Below are 21,179 nucleotides of genomic sequence, written 5' to 3'. Positions count from 1 at the left end.
TTGTCTCATTAGTTCTCTGCCCAAATTTCGAATTTTATCTTTTAGCTCTTTGAACATAGTTAGCACAGTTATTTTATATCTCTGTCCAATAATTCCACTATTAGGAGCTCTTGTGTGACTGTTTCTATTTGTCATTTCTCTTGGCTCTTTTTCCTAATATCTTATTTTCTTGTGTGCCTGATATCTGTGATTGTGTGCCAGACATTACATTTGAAAAATTGTTTGTGGAAACAATTTGAGAACTTGGATGATGTTATCTTATCGTGAGAGGATTTTTTCAATTGCTTTTATACGGTACTTGGGGGTACCAGAAATCAAAATTTCCTTAATTAACCGTTAAGGATTCAAAATTTCCTGGGCCACCCAGATGCCTTGAAACTGGGTTGCAATCCCTGCAAGGGCTGGTTTACTTCTCGTGTAGTCTTTTCAGAATCCCAACCCAACTTTGTCCTTTAGTCTGTGAAGCTGTCAAAAGCATTGCTCTTTTTAGCTTCTCAATCTTTTTTTGTGAACAGTGAATTCTTCCAGTACAAGTGGCCCTAAATGCAGTATTTACTTTGCTGGATTTTTTTTTTTCTCTATCTTCACCCAGAAATCCTTTATTACCTTCTTATTGCTCCAATGTCTTTTAATGATTTGTTCATGTTTTTAAGTTTTTCTGAGGAAGAGCCACAATTTTACAAAAAGTAATTAATTGTTTTAATAGTGATATTGGTTAATAAAATCCAATAAGTCTCAGCTGCACACTTTAACAGTAAGGCATATATATATATTTACACTGTATGCTCACCTTCCGGGCCACATTTTTTTAGAGATGACTTTTATAAAGCTATCGATACGAATGCTTTTGAAAATGTAAAACGTTGAGTTAAGAATAAGTCTTTGTTTAGACAGTTAAAGTGAGAATTTTAAGATATCACTATGTATTCTGGCTCTTGTCATAAATCTGAGTTGGTTTTTGTCTGTTTTCTAAAAAGAGACAATAGCTTTCTTCTCCTATATTATCAAAAGGTTTATTTGAATAGTTTCCTTGAGGTTATGAATGTTGATATAGAAAACTATATGTTAGAATGTTTGTAGTAGAGCCATATTAGATTTGTAAACAGTGTTTATCATAGGAGATTAATTTTATTCACTGGCTTTGTGATAATTGACTTGCTGATTTAACCTCACTGATTTGTAACTGATACAACTGGTATAAAAAGACTGTAATGATTCCCTTAAAATTAAGAACATAATTAAAGGAACCCCTGATAAAATTTATTTTTACATGTAAATTAAAGTGACTCTAACAAATTAACTTGGAAATGCAATGCAGAGTATCAGTCTACCACATTAAGTATTCAGGCTAAGAAATAGTCTTGCTTATTTTTATATTCTTGTTTTATTTTAACTTTATTCATATATGGATCATCAAATTTCAAAAGATTAAATGACAATACTCTTAAAGCTTCTTTAAGCATATAAATACTTTAATGGGTAATGATTCAGAGGGCATCTACACTGCTAGATATCACTTTATACTTGCCCAATAAACAGATACCCCATACTGTGACACTGGATAAATGAGTATTAGCTGGAGGAGGAAGGAAAGATAGGCAACATGGTATAAGTAAATGGCTTTCGAGTCAGACTGACAGTGATTGAAATCCTGTCTCTATCCCTTACTACCTTCGTGATCCTGGGTAAATTAGTCTGAGCCTCAGAGTCATCATCTGAAAACTGGGGATAATGATAGTGGCCATCTCACAGGCCCTTTCTGAGGGGAGAAGGTAAAGAATTAAGTGAGGTTGAGATTATAAAGCACTTAATACATTTAGAGCACATACAAGTATTTAATAAATAAATAAATATGGCTATTATTACCTGACTGGGAAGTATTCAGCAACCTGGGGTAATAAAGGCAGCTCTGGAATTTCTGCTAGGAGGGGCTCAAGAGCAGCAATCACAATGGAAATTAGTGTAGGACACTGATTTTACACTGATTATATGCTGACTTCAAGAGAATAAGGAAGAAATTGGGGAGATTTTGAGGACCTGCAGGGCTCCTCCCATATTCCTTGTTGGCTGCTCCTATCCCAGAGATATTCAGGGGGTTTCTTTCACTCTCCCCTCCCATCTCAAACAATTAATCTGTCAACAAATACAAAGGAGCTGCTGCCAAAGGATTGGCCTCCTGGAAGAGAACCAGAGAAGGGTGGTGCACTTTCTTGATAAGAGTGTAAATGTTTTGTGCTTACACTAGATACCACTTCTCCTTGTACGCTGACCCTGTAGAGAAGTCTCACTTAGCACCCCAGTCCCGCTCCTCCTTGACTTCAGTCAATCTCCACTTTGGGAGAAAGGTGCGATGGGGGCGGGGCATGACCCGTCGTTCAGCAGAGTAGATCTTCCGGAGCACAGGCTGGTATCCAGGGCCTTTTCTGACTTCCAGGAGCGCTACTCAGACCCCTCTGCAGCCTCTACTGAGGCCTGAAGGACACAGACAGACAGACAGACAGACATCTATCCTCAGCACCAGCTCTGGTTGAGGATACACTAGTGCATGGAGAGCCTCAACTAGTCTCTCTTGCTCCTGTGGGCACACTCTCCTTACCCAAGGAGACCTTGGGCTTGACCTTGGGCTCTGGAGGCTCACTCTCTAAGTTTGAAATTCGGGCTTCACCTTTAGTTAGCTTGTGACCTTGGGCAGGTTATTTTTCTGTGCCTAGTTTTCCCCATACCAAGACTGGCTCCAAGGACTATTATTAATCTAGTGGATTTAGCGTAGTACCTACCTGCATATAGTACTCTCAATAAATACCAACTGTGATTACCTTATAGGCCCCTAACTAAAATAGATAAATCTATTAACTTGCTTTGGTCAAAAGACACAGGGTTCTAGTTATAGTCTCAACATCGACACACTGATTTTGGACAAGTTGCCTCTTCTCTCTGCATCGCAGTTTCCTTAGCAGTCATATGATGGACTTCATGGATTTTTAAAATACACCCAACACTTATTGAGTTGCTATCTTCTAGGCCTCTTCTCCGCAAAACATCAAGGTTACAATTATTACCCAGTCCTTGATCACACTCAAGGGGTGGTGAGGAGCACTTAAAGTGGGGAGGCTTGTTGGACTCTGCTTTGGGGGTAAATAAATTGTCATCATATTCACAGGAAAATGGCACTTGAACAAGGTTTCAAGAATGATTCACTGGAGTTTGCCTGGTAAATACTGGTGAGGTTTTTGTTTTGTCCTTTTCAAATTGCTGAAAATAAGACCACTCCTTTTTTATTGCCGAAGTCACTAATCCAGGGAGTGAGCCGGAAAAAAGCAGGGTTTGCCGCCTAGTCTGCATCCCGCGACCCTGACCTCCTAGAACATGCGCGCCAGGGGGCGGGAGGAGGGTTCTGCTCTTCTGGGAGAGAGCAGGGAAAGGCAGTGCATGGTAAAGCTACTCTAGTCAGCCAGCGCCTTTTAACCTAACTCGAATGAGAAGTAGAGGGTGCTAAGGTGGAGCGTGGGGTTGTTAGCTCGGCCTTTTAGAAGGACGTGTTCTGAAAGGTGTCCACAGCCAGGCGCCCAGTCCCGAGGCGCCGCGCCATCCCAGTTCCAGCGTTTCTCGCTTCAGGAGGGTTAGTCTTGCAGGAATTGGGCCTGCACCAGTCACCGGAAAGCTGAGGCTGCTGACCTCTGCGAGTTAAGAGCTTCTAAATTAGGTGGAAGAGGCGCCCGCAGAATACGCAAAGGGCCACGCGGGCGGCTCGGGCGCGTACCCCCGCACCCACCAAAGGAGGCGGGGAGGGGGCGGGGCCGGCGGCGCGGCCTCCCGTGAAGCCTCGCGCGGGGAAGGACCGGAACTCCGGGCGGGCGGCTTGTTGATAATATGGCGGCGGGAGCTCTCTGGGCATCTGGAGGAGGCGGTGGGGCCCACACCCGGAAGGGTCTCTTTTCGGGCTAGTGCGGCGAACGCTGCGGACCCGGAAGTCCGGGCCAGTTGCTGAATGAAGGGAGCCGGGCCCTCCCCGCGACAGTCCCCCCGCGCCCTCCGCCCCGACCCGGGCCCCGCCATGTCCTTCTTCCGGCGGAAAGGTAGCAGAGGGGGCCCCTGCGGGGAGCCTGGCCGGGCCTCAAGGGCGGCGGTGGGGATCGTGGGCCTACAAAGGCTTCCTCCTGGGCGGTGGCGAGGCTCTAGGCCTCCGCGCAGACACCCCCTGTGTGCTTCGCTCTACTCTGGGACTCTGCAGGGAGGGAGAAGGTGGCCTCTGCGTGCGAGGTCAGAGGGGAATCGTCCTCTGGTCCAAAAGTGTTTGCAGAAACATACAAACTGATGCCTGTTTGGGTGTGTGTGTGTACACTGTGGATCAAGAAAAATGAAATTCCTTTAGTACTGTGTTGTAGAAGTCTGACTTTTCAGAATCTTGATGATTTTGTCTAAAAGCAACACGTGAAAAAATTGTTTTCTTCAACTAGTGCTCTTTTCCAGTTTCCCCTTTTTTTGGGGGAAGGGGAGGTTCTACTGTTTTTAACATAACATCGCTAAAAGTTTCCTAATGAAGAATACTTCTTGTGATGACTTAGTAAGTTTACTAACTCCTGGAACTACTTTATAAACAAACTAGTTCTATTTCTGATTTTCAGTTTCAATAATAGCTGCCCAGTTTTTAAGTAGAGGCAGCCTGATTGTGTGTGTGTGTGTGTACTGGATCGGTGCATTTCATTAAAATACATATCCAAAGTGAACAAGTGTCTTTTGATATGATAGTGGTTCTTGTATCAATTCTTGCTGGTTCAGAGAAAATGTATCAGACCAAAAAAACTGGTTCGGAAAAAACACTAAACAATCAGAGACTTGAGCTCACATGACAGCTCTGCCATCTGTTAACTTGGGGGACATAAAAGTATAAACTCACTTTGCTCTCTTCTCTCCACTAAGAATTAGATAATTCCTAAAGACTCCATTCAACTCTTTAAAGAATTTCTTTAAAGTACGTACAAAGTTTGGTGAATGAATGAAACTGGTAAAAGTGATAAAGGAAGTAAGGTACTTTTGTGTAGTCAATAACTCTAATTTATTTAACAGTTTTGAAGTGGTTAGGTGTTTTTGTCTTTTTTTTTTTTTAACGGGGGAAAAAAAGTACCCTGTGTATGATGAGACACATTACATGTTGCACAATAAACTCTTGTCTCTATTTATTCAACAGATATTTTTGAATGTCTACTGTTTGCCAGGCACTGTGGTAGGTCCTCAGTGTAGAGCACTGAGCACGTCCTTGTACCCACAGTTTATTGTCTGCTGCAGTAGACACTAAAACAGTCAAAATCTCTCTCCCTCCCGATCTCTCTCCCTATCCAAATTGAATAAAGTCTTATGAAACAGATAACTTGACAGAGGAAACATTTAGATTAAATGTTAGAGAAAAGCCTGAGAAAGTGACCTTGAAACTTAGAGCTGAGGAATTAGCAGTGGTAACATGTAGATGCCAGAGAAGAGCATTCTAGGCACAGAAGAGCATGTTCAAAGGTGGTGAGGCAAGAATTTGGTGCCCTTCAAGAAAGGAAAGAGGGCCATGTGACTCAGGCTTAGAGAGGAGGTCGAGGATCAGATGATGTAGAGCTTTATAGGCTATGGTTAGATTTTATTCCAGCTGCAGACACAATATTATTTAAACATTTTTAATAAGTGATTTTGTCTTGTTTGATGTTTTTAAAAGATCATTCTTGTTTTTTGGAGACTGGATGTGGCAAGAGTAGAAGCTGGAAATGTTCTTGTGTAGGGATCCCTTCCAGTCTTTACCATTTTAAAATACTACCTGTATGCATCTCCAGCTTGGATTGTCTGCGCTGAATCCAGACTGGTATATCCAACTGTCAGTCCACTTTATACTTCTACCTAATAGATACCTAATAAATAGACTATTTAATAGATAAATATTTAACTTACTATATCTGAAACTTAACTCCAGATTTAGTCATCAGTTTTTCTCATTTCTGTACATTGCATTTCTGACCTTTTAATTGCTCAGGCTAAAAGTTTAGTACATTCTTGAACCTCTCTTTCACTCCTACTCTATATCTGATCCACTAGCAAATCTATTAGGTCTTTCTCAGAGTATATCCAAATCCAGCCACTTCTCACTGTTCCTTACCTTAACATTCTGGTCTGTGCAGTCATCCCTATTTAGATTAGATGATTAAAGAAGTCCTCTTTAATTCCAGTCTCAGCTTAAATGTCAAGAGGAAGCTGGTTTTATGAAAATCAAGGAAGCAGCATTATTTTGCTATTAGCCTTCAATTTGGTTTCCCTTCCATTTTTGACCCCTATAGTATATTTTCAAAATACCTTCGTTCAAATTCCTTCAGTGGCTTCTTACATGTGGCCCTCCATAACCTAGGTCATAAAAATTGTATGAAATTTGTTACCTAGCAGTTCCATTCCTAGATATTTATCCTAGAGAAATTCTTACATATATACATAGAAAGATAGGTACTAGAATGTTCACATCAATGTTTGTGATAGTGAAAACTAGAAAATGAAACAAATGTTAACACGAAAATGGGTATATAAAAGTATGTACATTTAAAGGAATTAAGCAACTAAAATCAACTAGAGCTATATTAAAACTAGAATTGCATTAATATAGACAAATGTTGAATTATTGAATGAATATGGGCATACCTCAAAGATATTGAATGAATACAAGTATGAGATACAGGTATACCTCAGATATTGTGGGTTTGCTTCTAGACTACTGCAATAAAACAAACATAATAAAGTGAGTCACGAATTTTTTGTTTCCTGGTACATATTAAACTTATGTTTACATTATACTGTAGATTGTAAGTATGCAGTAGCATTATGTCTAAATTCATATACCTTAATTAAAAAAAGACAGTGCTAAAAAATGCTATCCATCATCTGAGTGTGTCATAATCTTTTTGCTGGTGGTGGGTCTTACCTCTATGTTGATGGCTGCTGACTGATCAGCGTGGTGGTTGCCAAAGGTTGAAGTGGCCATGGCAGTTTCTTAAATAAGACAATACTAAATTTGCTGTATTGATTGACTCTTCTATTTATGAAAGATTTTTCTATAGCATGCAGTGCTGTTTGATAAAATTTTACCCACAATAGAACTATTTTCCAATAGAAAATTGGAGTCATCTTGAAACCCTGCTGCTGCTTTATCAGCTAAGTTTATATGATAATCTCAATCTTTATTGTTATCTCAGAATCTCCATAGCATCTTCAAACCACTTTCTTTGTTTATCCATAAGAATCAACTCCTCATCTTTTAAATTACTATCATGAGATTGCACATCTTCAGGCTCCACTTCTAATTATTATTCTTTTGGTATTTTCACCACATGTGCATTTACTCTGTTGAAGTCTTGACTTTCAAAGTCTTCCATGAGGATTGGTGTCAACTTCTTCCAAGCTTCTGTTAATGTTAATATTTCGACCTCTTCCCATGAATCTTAAATGTTCTGAATAGTATCTAGAATTGTCAATCATTTCCAGAGATTTTTAATTTACTTTGTCCAGATCCATCAGCGGAATCGCTGTCTGTGGCACTTATAACCTTATGAAATATATGTCTTAAATAATAAGACTTAAAAGTTGAAATTGCTTCTTGATCCAAAGCTGTAGAATGGACATTGTTTTAGCAGGCATGAGAAGAACGTTAATCTTATTGTACGTCTCCATCAGAGCTCTTGGATGACCAGGTACATTGTCGATGAGCAGTAATAGTTTGAAAGGAATTTTTTTTTCCTGTGCAATAGATCTCAGCAGTGGGCTTAAAATATTAGGTAAACCATGTTGTAAACAGATTGGCTGTCATCAGGCTTTGTTACATTAATAAAGCACAGATAGAGTAGATTTAGTATAATTATTAAGGGCTCTAGGATTTTTAGAATAGTAAATGAGCATTAGCTTTAACTTAAAGGTCACTTACTATACTAGCTCCTAACAAGTGAAGTCAGCCCGTCCTTTGAAATTTTAAACCAGGTGTTACCTAGGTATGAAAGTCCCATATGGCATGTTCTTTCAGTATAAGGCTGTTTAGTCTACACTGAAAATATGTTGTTTAGTGTAGCCAGGTTCATTAATTATCTTAGCTAGATCTGGGTAACTTGCTGCAGTTTCTACATCAACACTTACTGCTTCACTTGTACTTTTATGTTATGGAGACAGATTCTTTCCTTAAACATCATGAACCAACCTTTGCTACATCCAGTGTTTCTTCTGCAGCTTCCTTACCTCTCTTGGCCTTCAAAGAATTGAAGAGAGGTAGGGCCTTGCTCTGGATTAAGCTTTGGCTTAAGGGAATTTTGTGATTGGTTCAAACTTATCCAGACTGCTGTAACTTTCTCCATATCAGCAAAAAGGCTGTTGTGCTTTCTTATCATTTATATGTTCCTTTACATTCACAACTTTGCTGTTTGGTGCAAGAGACTTAAGCCTTCAGCCCATCTTGGCTTTGACATGCTTTCCTCACTAATCTCAATCATTGCTAGCTTTTAATTTAAAGTGGCAGATACACTACTCTTCCTTTCACTTGAACAATTAGAGGCCATTGTAGGGTTATTTATTGGCCTCATTTCAATAGGGAGGCTTGAGGAGAGAGGAAGAGAGACGGGAATGGCCAGTTGGTGGAGTAGTCAGAACAAAATATTTATCAATTAAGTTCATCATCTTAAATGGGAACTATTTGTGGTGTCCCAAAACAATTGCAGTACTAACATCAAAGATGACTGATCACAGATCGCCATAGCAAACATAATAATGAAAACATGTGAAATGTTACTGGCATTATCACATGTGTCACAGAGACATAAAGTGAGCAAAGCTTTTGGAAAAATGGTGCCTGTAGACTTGGCTGAGTGCAGGGCCATCACAGACCTTCAGTTTGTAAAAAACTCAGTATTTGCAAAGTGCAATTGCATTGCAATTAAAGAGGTATGCCAGTGCCATTTATGTAATTTTTAAAGATGTGCAGAGTAATTTGTTTTACTTTTTTATACATTCATATGTAGTGATAGTCTAAAACATGCATAGCCATAAACATATTTAATTTGGCATGGTATTTATCACTGGGAGGGGAAGAAGAGCATTGAGATCAGGTAGTGATTTGTATGAACCTTTATATGTATAATGGAGAAATAAGGCAAACTGCTAATATTTGGTAAAGTTGGGTTGTGTGTGTAGTTGCATGTTTGAAATATTGAATAGAAGATATGACTGGTAAGATGGGAATGCATTGAGGGTGGCGAAGTGAAACTGGAAGTATTTTGGTGGTAGAATCAGTTGGTGTTAGAAGTGATTTGGGTGTGAGAGGTAAGGGAGAGACAGTGTTAAGGATGACTCCCAGACTTTTCGCCTGAGAAACTGGTAGGTGATGTTGTGCCATTCATGAGAGATCACAAAAACTGTAGCAGACACAGATTTGGGGAAAGATGGTACATTTTGCTTTGGACAAATGGAATTATGGAATATGTAAAAATAATATAAAAATGATTTAGACTAGAAATATAAATTCAGCAGTCACATCATGTTTATGGTTTTGGAAGCCTTAAGATTGGATAAGATTGTCCAGGAAATATATACATATATGTAGTAAAAAAGAAAAGGGATCCAAATCCTTTCCCCAAGAAACTCCCAGTGGGCAAAGGAAAAGTCAGCAGGGGGATAAATTAGGAGTGGCTAGAAAACCAGAAGAATGGAATGGCATGGAAGCCAAGACAAGTTCATGTTTCAAGCAGGAGACGTAGTCCATTGGCAGATGCTGCTGAGAGGGCTGTTAAAACCACTCACCCTACCATATTTCCTTATTTTATCTTCCTGACAGCAGTGATCAGTTGGAATGATCTTATTTTTGTCCGTTTGTCTTCACATAACTTGCATGCGGACTTCGCTAAGGCAGGACTATCTTTTCTAAGCCAGAAGAGTATCTGGTACATACTAGCCACTCAAATATTTGTTGATAGATTTATCAGGTACTATGAGCGCTAGTTGTTTCCTGCTACTAGCCTTTCAACTTGACTTTAATGTTTGAAAGTACAAGTAGAGAGATTGGTCACATTTTGGGATTTCTTATTTTGATAGGCTTTTCATGGTGAAGTTAAAGAAAATTAAATGTTGAAAAAAACACAAAACGTAAAAAGATTAAAATAGTCTTATGTTAGATCCTGAAAGAAGTTAACACTTGGCTTAGGCTGCTATGTACTTTCTTTTCTTGGACATTGTTAGTGTTTATGCAGTAGAATTTTCACTATTTTGAATGATAGAGGAAAGATTATAATTTTTTAAGAAACAGGTTGTTAAATCTTATATTCGAAGTTCAGAATGTTTGTAAGTTTAGAGTGTTTGTATTTGATGTTGTTGGGGGAATACATAGAAATATGATATAATATATAACCTTTCTTCAGGATGCATCTAATAGTGAGTAGCACATGGTGATAATATTAGTTAACAGCCTAAATTTACTGTGTGCTAGTTACTCCTAGGCCCTTTACAAGTATTTATTTTTTTATCCACAACCCTCTAAGGTTGTTATTATTAATGGCCTAATTTTATAAATCAAGGAAATTGAGACCCAGAGGAGTAAAGTAACTTGCCCAAAGGTCAAATGGATTTATCAGCCAGAATTTCAAACTAAGTAACAGTCAGAATTTCAACCTAAGTATTCTGTCATTGATTGTCTATAAGCACACTCAGTGTTTTTGACTGAATACTGTTCAGAGGTATCTTCTAGAGAGATGTTCCCTGATGACTGCCTGCCCTGGCCCTCTCTCCATTCCATGGCAGTTAGTCCATTGCTACTTTGAATACTCATGTGTTAGAATAAAGCTTGTCTAATTCTTACAATGTATAGAATGTATCTTTTTGACTAAAAGTTGGTTATGATGCTCTTTTATCTTCTAGTGAAAGGCAAAGAACAAGATAAGACCTCAGATGTCAAGTCAATTAAAGGTGAGTTCAGCAACATTCCATTTTATTAAAAAGTGCTGTGCTTTGCATTTATGAGTTCTTTAATCCTGTTGTCTCCCTTTTGCCAATAATTATTTCTGCCTTCTTTTAGAATTATTTATGATTGTGACTGTTTAATTTATATACTCTTCAACACCTAGCATATAATAAGCTTTTACTAAGCATTTATTGTCCTGGTGATTACACTGAACCAGTGCCCTCCTTATTAATCACACATTTGATTGTTCCCCAAAAGCGATTACTTGACTTTATTTTAAAACAACAAAAAGCAAAAAATACTCTTAACTGAGCAGTCTGACAACTGATTGAAAGTGCTGCTCCTTATAAGACTTAGTTTTCTGTTGTTTATCTGGAAGCATGGATGATTATAGTTTTCACTTTATTACTTTGGATGAATGTCCTTACCTTAAAATTTATTCAGAATACTTTATTGGAATCAGTATATTGTACTTATTTATAAGACATACTTAGATTATAATCTTTGCTGTATTTTTGACTGATTTCATTTTGTCAGTGTACTAAGATTAAAATGGGACACTTACAGTGGAAATTATTTCCATAGCATTATATATCAGTTTCGTAAATGTAATTTATTTTCATGAAATATCTGGATCGCTACTTATTTAGATTTTTCTTTCAACCGTTTTTATGTTGTGTGACTAACATTGAGTATTAACTTTATATGCTCAGTTTTCCGGAGAGAGAGTAATTATAACTTAAGAGATTTGTAAGATTATTTTCTGCTTGTTTCTGATAATTTAAAGCCAGTTGTATTCCTCGTTAGTTCATACTGCCCTCGTTAAGCAAACTTTGGAAATGATAAAGGCTGAAAGCCCTTAGCAAGCAGGTTTGTGAAGACTAGATCTGATTGCAGTAGAAAGAAGGGACTTTGCTATTTCAAGCACACCAGTCTCCTACACTAACAGTATAACCTTGGGAAGTCATTTAACTTTCTTCAGATTCTTTTGTAGAATGAGAAGATTGGCCTACCTAACTTCTAATCTGTACCAGGCTAAAAAAATTCTGTGCTTGTACTCTGTTTATGACAGTACATAATCTGTGCTAGCACTCACTGACTTAATTGAAAAAAATCATTTGAAGACAGCATCATTGCATAATTCTCCTAACTCTTGTTGAATGCCTAATAAATATAGATACCTGGAAAACAGGTATGGACATTCATGTTCTTACCGACTTTATTCATGAACACCTCAAGGAGCAATAGATTGAATTATAGTACAGTGTATTCTTCATAATAAATATTATCAAGCATTACTCAGATTCTGTGTCTGGGAAATGTTTACTAAGATTGAGAGCACCTGTGTGTTGACTGCTTAGTGAAAGAAGTGGTAGTAAATTCAAGTTTAGTTATCTGTGAGTATTCTGAGGGTGTGGAATGGTTAGTGACTGTATCATTTCTATCCTTGCTGTAGTAATATGCTAAACCAAAACTTCTTCATAGAATCTTTAATATTTGTGTGGAATAAATAGGATAGGTAGGATTTTAATTCAGCTGTATCATAGAGTGACTTTGACAGTATTGTAATATTGAGTTGACTATTTCCTATTAACACATGTGTAACCTCTATTCTGAAGTCACAAGGATGATTTTAATATTTCTTCAGATTACTAAAGGAAATATATTTTATAAATTTTTAAGTGTGTTTTATCTTTAAGCAGCGTGAACTTTGATCATAATTTTTTTGTTGTTGTTTGATGGAGAAATTTTCCTATTCAGTTAAAAAAAAAAAAGTAATCTAAAGAGAATTTTTCTAAAATTCCCCCCCCCCCCAAGCTTTTATTTTACAATTTTAGTTTTGTTCTTTGGGCAAGCAAGGATTAAAGAATTGGAAAGTCGTATTTCAGAATGTTCCCTGGCTTTGGTACTGTGCCTGTCCTCAGTAGAACTTCTCAGAGAAAGGTCTTTCTTTGAAATTCCATTTTTGGCACAGTATTTTGAGTGTTATAAATAATAACATGGTGTTTCTTTGCACTTTTCTGGTGCGTGATTAGTTTACCTTTCCCTTTTGTTCAGTGTTAGTTAAGAGAGATGTTATAAAACTTAATTTTTAAAGTTCTCTTAAAGCCCTCTTTTGAGACACTTTTAGACTATCTAATTTTGTTTAATTTTTGATAATTTTTTGAAAAATTATAGCCTCAATATCCGTACATTCCCCACAAAAAAGCACTAAAAATCATGCCTTGCTGGAGGCTGCAGGACCAAGTCATGTTGCAATCAATGCCATTTCTGCCAACATGGACTCCTTTTCAAGTAGCAGGACAGCAACACTTAAGAAGCAGCCAAGCCACATGGAAGCCGCTCATTTTGGTGACTTGGGTAAGTGACAGTCACTTTTTGTTTACTTAAAGTAGGAGGAAGGAGTTGAATATAATATGTGAAACTCCTGCCAGAGAAAACTGAACTGTTTAATTGGAAGGGACCTTGAAAAAAATGTATTTAAATTAAAATAATAGCTCTAAGTGTAATGGATGGTACTATGTTATGCTTGCATAAGTACAAAATATGAAGAATGCCCACTAGAAAATCAGTCATTTCCAGAAGAAGAAATAACATTTGGCCACTAAATGTATGAAAATACAATAGGGATCTTCCTCTCACTCCGCCCCCTAAAAAAGAAAAGACATGCAGAAGATTTCTTACAACTGCATGTGTACCTACCATTATCTCAAAAGTAAAAGTTTCATTAAGAAAAATTATAAGTCTTGCAGGGGACCAGGATTTCCTGAAGTTTATGAAACTGGTCTGTACAAAGATGACTAGTTAACATTGACAATAAGACAACAAGGATGATGACATGTGAAATGCTTCAGAAGATAAAGATTTGAATATCAGAGGACTAAGAAAAGCCCTTTTGAAAAATCGATGAAGTCATCAATTAATTTTATGAAATTGAACATCTTTATGTCATCCTGTGAACGTTAAAAAAAAGATTTGATTTTTGTTTATTCTGATAGCTGTGGTTATTATATCATAAATTTAATTAAATGTAAAATAAACTTATTTTAAATTTTATTGAGTTTAATTTTTCAAGATAAAAATCCCAGAGCTGTTCTTTATTCTATTTTAAGTAATGCTGAGAGTTCATCACATCTTTCTGTCTATACGTACATATACACAATTGTTCCTCAGGATAAGTTTTTAGAACCAGAGTTACTGGTTTGAAAATCATGCAGATTGCTAAGGTTTGCTATCTGTTACTGAATGCGCCTCCAAAAATATTTTGCTGGTTTACATTCTCATTAGTGCATGAGAGCATTTCCTGTTTCTCTGTGCCTTGTTATTTTTTGAAAAAACATCTTCCAGTTTGACAGGCAAAAATGTTATTTTATATTAATTTGATGGAGTTCTTATTGAGGTTTTATTGCATGTTTTATTGGCCTTTTTTTCTTGCTTTGGGACTAGCATAAAATTTTTAAAGAGAATTTACATGGTCTGAATTGCCTTTAAAAGAAATATGAGGATTATTTGAGTAACAAAGAGCTTTTTAATAATTTATATGTTTTGGACAGTTGTATCTTCGCTTGTTTATAAACCAAAATCATAATATTTCCAGTTCTTTATTTAAATTGCTAGGAACTAATGCTGATAATAACTGATGCTCCTGGTGACTGAGTAATCTGTCAATCTTCAACTATTTGTTATTTGTTACTGAACTACTAATTTTTTTGCTTCTTTTAGGCAGATCTTGTCTGGACTATCAGACTCAAGAGACCAAATCAAGTCTTTCAAAGACCCTTGAACAAGTATTGCATGACACTATTGTCCTCCCTTATTTCATTCAATTCATGGAACTTCGGAGAATGGAGCATTTGGTTAAATTTTGGTTAGAAGCTGAGAGTTTTCACTCTACAACTTGGTCCCGAATAAGAGCGCACAGTCTGAACACAGTGAAACAGAGCGCATTGGCTGAACCCGTCTCTCCATCTAAAAAGCAAGAAACTGCAGCATCTTCTGTAACCCAGTCTCTTGACAAGAGATTAGAGGATTCTGGTTCAGCCCAATTGCTTATGACTCAGTCAGAAGGAATTGACCTGAATAATAGAACTAGCAACACTCAGAATCACTTGCTACTTTCCCAGGAATGTGACAGTGCCCATTCTCTCCATCTTGAAATGGCCAGAAGAGGAGCTCATCAAGTTTCCATAGAGACCCAAGAATCCTCCTCCAGACTTACAGTAGCCAGTAGAAATAGTTCCTCTTCTCCACTAAAAGAATTATCAGGAAAACTAATGAAAAGTAAGTATGTGATTTATTTCTCTCTCTCTCCTGTTTTTTAAGACAATTTACAAAGTGGAACTCGAGATGGGGAATATAAGTATTGGAATATTTTTTCTTCCATACCCACTGGCAAATTTGGGAGGATTTGGAGCATGCCCTGGAGTAGGATCAGTCTATGAAAAAGGGACAGAAGGATTATCTCTAGTGATTCAATCCTCTAAGAAGAACTTGAGCAGAATTAACAAATGAAAGGTCTAGTGCCATCCAACTTTTTCCTTCCAAATTTTGAAATCAAACCATGATCCTGATAGGGGTGAGTCTTCAGTTGATCTAGAGCTCATTCTTCCCTTTGGCCTATGCAGCAAGCATGTTTACAGAAGCAGAACAAAGAGCTGTTTATAAGGTTAGCCTTTTGAGTGAAAATTCCTCTTCAATCTCATTGTGTTTTTACTTTGCATTTCCCTAATGGCTAATGATAATGAATGTCTTTTCATGTGCACATTTGCCATCTGTATATGTATTTGGTGAATTGCTTAAATCTTTCCACATACTTTATTAGATTATCTGTTTTAGTATTGTTGAATTTTGAGAGTTCTTTGTATGTTCTGGATGTAAGACCTTTACTGGCTATGTGACTTGCAAATGTTTTCTTAGTTTATAGCTTTACTTTGCATTCTCTTACCAGTATCTTTCACTAAGCAAAAGGACTTTTTGATTGTTTAGTTTATCAGCATTTTTTGGATTGTGCTTTTATGGATTTTATGGATTGTGCTTTTGGAGTCGTACATAAGAACTCTTGCCTAATCAGAGGTCATGAAGATTTTCTCCTATTTTTCTTAAGAAAGTATGGTTTTTTACTTTTCATTCAGATATTGTTGTGGCACGTTCAAATCTAAGACCCAGGAAGCCAATTGAGATTAATCATGAGCCTTTATTAGCCAGCCAGCGACTGATTCTCCCCACTAGAGAATCAGCCTCGAGCTCCCAGAGGGGATAGCTTTAAAAGCCCCAAAACTCCCTCTAGCAAGCAAGCAAGCAAGCAGGTTTACAGAAGCAGATGTTGGCGATTAGTTTTGTTATCTATACTCTGGCAGCAATATTGTTCTATTGTTCTTCTTGGGAGCCTTGGGAGCTATTTTCTCCTAGGCAGCTGGCGCCTGGAGATATCACCCTCTGCCCTGTCCTTGGGGCTGACTTACTGAGGAATTGATACCAATAACCATAACAACATATTTTCCAAAGTAGTCACGGCCAGAATAAAGAGAGGAGATGTGAGCAAGGAAGATGTTATTGAAATGCACTTTTACACTGTTACATTCCCCACTGGTTTTCTAAGGGAATTCAAATCATTTAATCCTCAACCTGCAGCGGTGGGCAGTAAGTTTTGAGAACCATGAGTTTCACTGTCTGCAACCTTTTTTTTTGACATATATAGTTAACCAATTAATTATACAAGGTCCCAATAATAACCCTAGAAATGCTTATATTAGGGGTCCTGCAGTGGAGGAAAGCAAAGTAGTCAACCACGGGGGCCAGTTAAACACGCTCTCATACCAAGATCTTGTCCTCCGCATTGTTCTTTTCTGTCGCCCAGCCCTTGCCTGACTAAAGCCTCTAATAATACCTGAATGGTTAGCATAAGAACAGCAGGTTTTACCTAAAGCTATATAATTAAAGCAAGATCTATGCTTTATGAACACATTAGTCTTACATGTATGAATTAATATACAAGATTCTTATTTCATTTTACAGATTCTGAATATATCAATACAAACAAGAGGTCTTTCAAACATGATTTCATAAGGTGTGATCTCCTTACAGTAGGGGGTGTATCGTGCCCTTAAAAGCGGAAGGGAAAGAGGCTTACCCAGTTTTCTCCAGTTTCCATCTTGAACTTGGTTAAAGTTTCTTTCAGGGTCTCATTTATCCTCTCTACTTGTCTTGAGCTCTGAGGCCTATAAATGCAATGTAACTTTTAATTAATTTTTAGAACCCTGGCTAAAGATTGAGTGGTCTGGGCGATGAACGCCGGATTATTGTTAGACCCCAGTGTTATGGGCAGGCCAAATTGAGGCCCTGTTTCTGAGACTAATTTCTTTGCTACTACCTGAGCTGTCTCTTGCTTGGTGAGGAAGGCTTCAATCCATCCTGATGAGGTGTCAGTGAACACAAGTAAATACTTAAATCCAAAAGTTCCAGGGCTTATTTCTGTAAAATCTAATTCCCAATGTTCTCCCGGGGCTTGTCCACAAAATCTCGTCCCTTGTACTCCCTTGGAGGGCCCTGGATTCACTTGTGTGCAGATATAGCCCTGGGCCGATACCTGCTTGGCCATTTGTTGCAGCCCTGGAATGTAATAGCCTCTTTTTAACAGTTTAATTAACTTGGTACCTCTCAAATGAGTTCTCTGGTGAACCTGGGTTATAAGGTCTCGGCTCAAGCAAGGCCTCAGGTATTACAGTGCAGCCGTCTGGGGGCCTAACCTACCTAGTAGATTCCTCTTTTCCTCTCAGTTTGTTGCATAGTTTAACTTTTCCTGAAGTGTAGGTAGGGGTGTCCGTTAGCACCCTAGGCAGTAGGGCCGGCAGAATGTCAATTGGCCCCACTGGTTTTCTGGCAGCCTCCTTTGCTATCTATATAAGTGTTCACAGTCTTGTTTTCACCCCACCGCAGAGCTTGAATCACTACTACTAGTTCAGCCTGCTGAGCTTAGGTTCTATGGCTCAGAGCCTGTGCCCAAATAACAGTCTCATTAGTCACTACGGCCACCCTAGCATACCTGATTCCTTCTGTGACGAAGCTGCTTCCATCTGTGAAAAGAGTGGCCTCTGTATTTGGCCAGAGGTTGTCTGTCAGGTCCGGTAGAGTGCAGGTGACATTCTCTAGGGCCTCAAGACAGTCGTGTATGGGCTGCTTGGGGTTGTCATCTGGTAGCAGGGTGGCCGGGTTGAGAGCAGCAGTTTTCAGGAACTGAATGTGGGGGTTGTTGTTGTGTAGGACTTTAGTCATTTTCTTAATCTGGGTGATATTAACTTCATCCCAGTTGTCGAAGATGCATGCACAGGGCTACCTCATCTAGCTCAGTCAAATTCTTGTCTTTAAACCTTCCTGTCCTTTGTTACTTTTTTCCTAATATCTGGGGCCGACTGACTGACAAAAGCAAGGTTTTATCAGAAGCTGGCGATACTAATCGAGAGCATCTTTACCTTGTTCGGTGTTGGGGTCCCAAGGCGGATGGGCGTATGGGAGGACATGTTGAATACGAGCTGGGTCTGTAGCGGGCTGTCTGTTTGGCTCTAACACAGCCTTGGTGCCCTCTCACAGGATCTGATCTTGTTCCTCTGAGGCAAAAAAGACCTGGAGAAGCTGTTGACAGTCATCCCAGGTGGGCTGATGGGTAAAGAAAATAGTCTCTAAAGGAAAGATTAGTCTCTGTGGTTTTTCTGAGAAAGAAGAATTTTTATGTTTCTAGTTACACAGATCTTTCCTGTTATCTGAAATTCCAATTTCAATATCAAGACCACGTATTTACTCAAATCATAGCTAATTATTGTAATAGTTTTATTGTCATGGCCCAAATCAGAGCCATTACTCTTTGCTTCTTTATAAGCCCTTTGTTTCTGAATAGTCAAGTCCATTCTTGATATTCATGACATACAATAATTTATAATAACTGAAATTATGACAAAGATACAAATTTCTAGGAACTTTATACAATTTCCAAAACACTTGTATGAGTAACATGTATTTATAAACATGTAACCTTAAGAAGGTTAAGCATCATTTTAAAACCTTATGATAAATACATTTAATTTTAGCCAACTTGACTGTATAAAACAAGATTTTCTCTTTCTCCTTTCCTTTACAACTTCACATGTTCACTTATGTTCTTGTCCTTTATTTTCCTTTCAGGATTTCTCTTCACAAACCTTCTACTACTTTTCTCACTCCCTCGGTTTGCCTCTTCTCATTCACTCAGAAATAACCAACTTTAAGACAAACACCTTTCCTTCAATTCCCTTCAAAATAAATCTCCATACTTTATACCCTCTTTTGTGCCTCAAACGACCTTTACATAACCTGAAACTCTTTTAGGATAAAATTACTGTCTTTTTTCTTAAAAACACATCCTTCATATCTCAAAACACATTTTAGTTTCTTTGCATACTTTGCATACAGAATTTTTTCCTTTACTTGTATTATTCCTAGTAATTCATTTACATATACTAGAATTCATAACTCTTAGTAGCCTTAATTTCTAGAGAAAACAATGAAGTAGGCAATTATAAACTGTGTTTTATATATCAGCATTTAATAGATTAGTAAATTTATGAATATACCCATTTTATAATTTTTAAAGGCATATGTTTTTTCATAGTACAATTTTAGGAAGAATTAACTTATCTATAAGTGTTTATTTCTTTCTAAACCAACCAAAGCAGAGTTCTTTTACAAATCCACCTTTCCATAAAAATAAACTCTAACCCAAACCGAAGAACCAGTTAGAAAGGAGACTCCAAACTCTGTGAACCTTTTAATCAAATTCACGTTCAGTTACTCTCTAGACTCAACCTGTAACACAAATGCACATCCATCTCTTCACCATCCCTCAGCGACATCCCTGCTTCCAATCTCTACTTACACAACCATTTTCCTACTGCTCTTCCCTGCTCTAATCTAAAATATAAAGAAGGATTAGCCTAACGGGCCCCTATTAGCTTTTTAACTCTTGTATTTTCAATGTTAAAAACAAACTCACTTCTATCACTGGATAAATTATTTAAACTTCCTGCACCTCAGTTTTTTCATCTGAAAGGCTGTTTGTAGGTTGAGTGACCCCTGTGATGGCCACCCTGTTCCAAATGTGGGCTAATCTAACTAGCAGAACCTCTGGAGATTGAAGAGGTTGACACGGAACCCATAACCTTGGGCCTGCCACCTGAAGTCTTTGAAATCACTGAGGAGATACTGCAGAGGAGTGGGTCTGGAAGAAGCTTGACCCGTGGCTGTCGGAACAGCGGTGAAAAAAAATATGACACCTGTAAAAGTTTAAAAAAGTGAGAGCCAGAGCCACGTGTTTCCCTGGGACCAGTCCGGCAGGGCAGTGGCAGCTAAACCGAAAGAGAAAAGAAGGATTAATAGGCCTATGAGGATAAGAAGAAGGAGAAAAACATGACATTCAGAGAGACCACAATTTCAAAAACAGACACCAAAGAGACAGAGATAATGGACTAACACAAGACAGGTGCCGGCACAACCAACCAGGGTCAGGATCTGACATCTCAGTCCTGACCAGACTAGGGAAGTTATGCCGCATCCAGCCTTCCACTAGTTCACAGGGCCCAACTAACCAACCAAACAGGTACCCAGAAACCTGAATACCTGTAGTGCAGTCTGACTTACCGGTGAAGCTGCTCCAGATCGCTTGTGCCCAATTGTTACAGAATTGACTGATTCTTCCCACTAGAGAATCAGAATTGTCTACCTGCCCTCCTGGACGAGTTCTCCTGGCATCCGGGGCTGAGGAATGTCTCTCAGCAGCCGTCTCCTGGACGGGGCAGATCCTAGCCCAAGATGGCTGGGGTTGTGGGTCTTAGAAGTCTTAGGAGATCTTACCTTCCCTGGGGAAATCTCACTGGGGCCTCCAAATGTGGCGCATTCAAATCTAAGACCCACGGAGCCAATTGAGATTAATCATGAGCCTTTATTAGCCGGCCAGTGACTGATTCTCCCCACCAGAGAATCAGCCCCGAACTTCCAGAGGGGATAGCTTAAAAAGCCCCAAACCCCCCTTCAGCAAGCAAGCAGGTTTACAGAAGCAGATGTTGGCGGTTAGTTTTGTTACCTATACTCTGGCAGCAATATTATTCTATTGTTCTTCTTGGGAGCCTTGGGAGCTATTTTCTCCTAGGCAGCTGGCGCCTGGAGATATCACCCTCTGCCCTGTCCTTGGGGCTGACTTACT

General features: G+C 38.5%; 1 protein-coding gene across 2 annotated transcripts in view; it reads left to right on the top strand.

Moving 5' to 3' along the window:
• Positions 1 to 3,837: 3,837 nt before the first annotated feature.
• The window catches only part of AKAP10 (A-kinase anchoring protein 10), a 78,548-nt gene continuing 61,206 nt past the window's right edge, over positions 3,838 to 21,179 (top strand). The window contains exons 1-4 of one of the 2 annotated variants that reach the window (XR_004951289.1): positions 3,838 to 4,076; positions 10,909 to 10,956; positions 13,130 to 13,312; positions 14,675 to 15,232. Coding sequence is in view for 1 of the 2 variants with exons in the window: in XM_016145138.2 (XP_016000624.2) it covers positions 3,989 to 4,076; positions 10,909 to 10,956; positions 13,130 to 13,312; positions 14,675 to 15,232 (877 nt within the window). In the remaining variant the exon portion in view is untranslated. The remainder of the gene's footprint in view (positions 4,077 to 10,908; positions 10,957 to 13,129; positions 13,313 to 14,674; positions 15,233 to 21,179) is intronic. The other variant, XM_016145138.2, reaches the window with a different exon arrangement.

Source organism: Rousettus aegyptiacus, unplaced genomic scaffold (assembly GCF_014176215.1).
Source record: "Rousettus aegyptiacus isolate mRouAeg1 unplaced genomic scaffold, mRouAeg1.p scaffold_m13_p_6, whole genome shotgun sequence".
NCBI classification, from domain to species: domain Eukaryota; kingdom Metazoa; phylum Chordata; class Mammalia; order Chiroptera; family Pteropodidae; genus Rousettus; species Rousettus aegyptiacus.
This window is presented reverse-complemented; position numbering and strand designations above follow the sequence as displayed.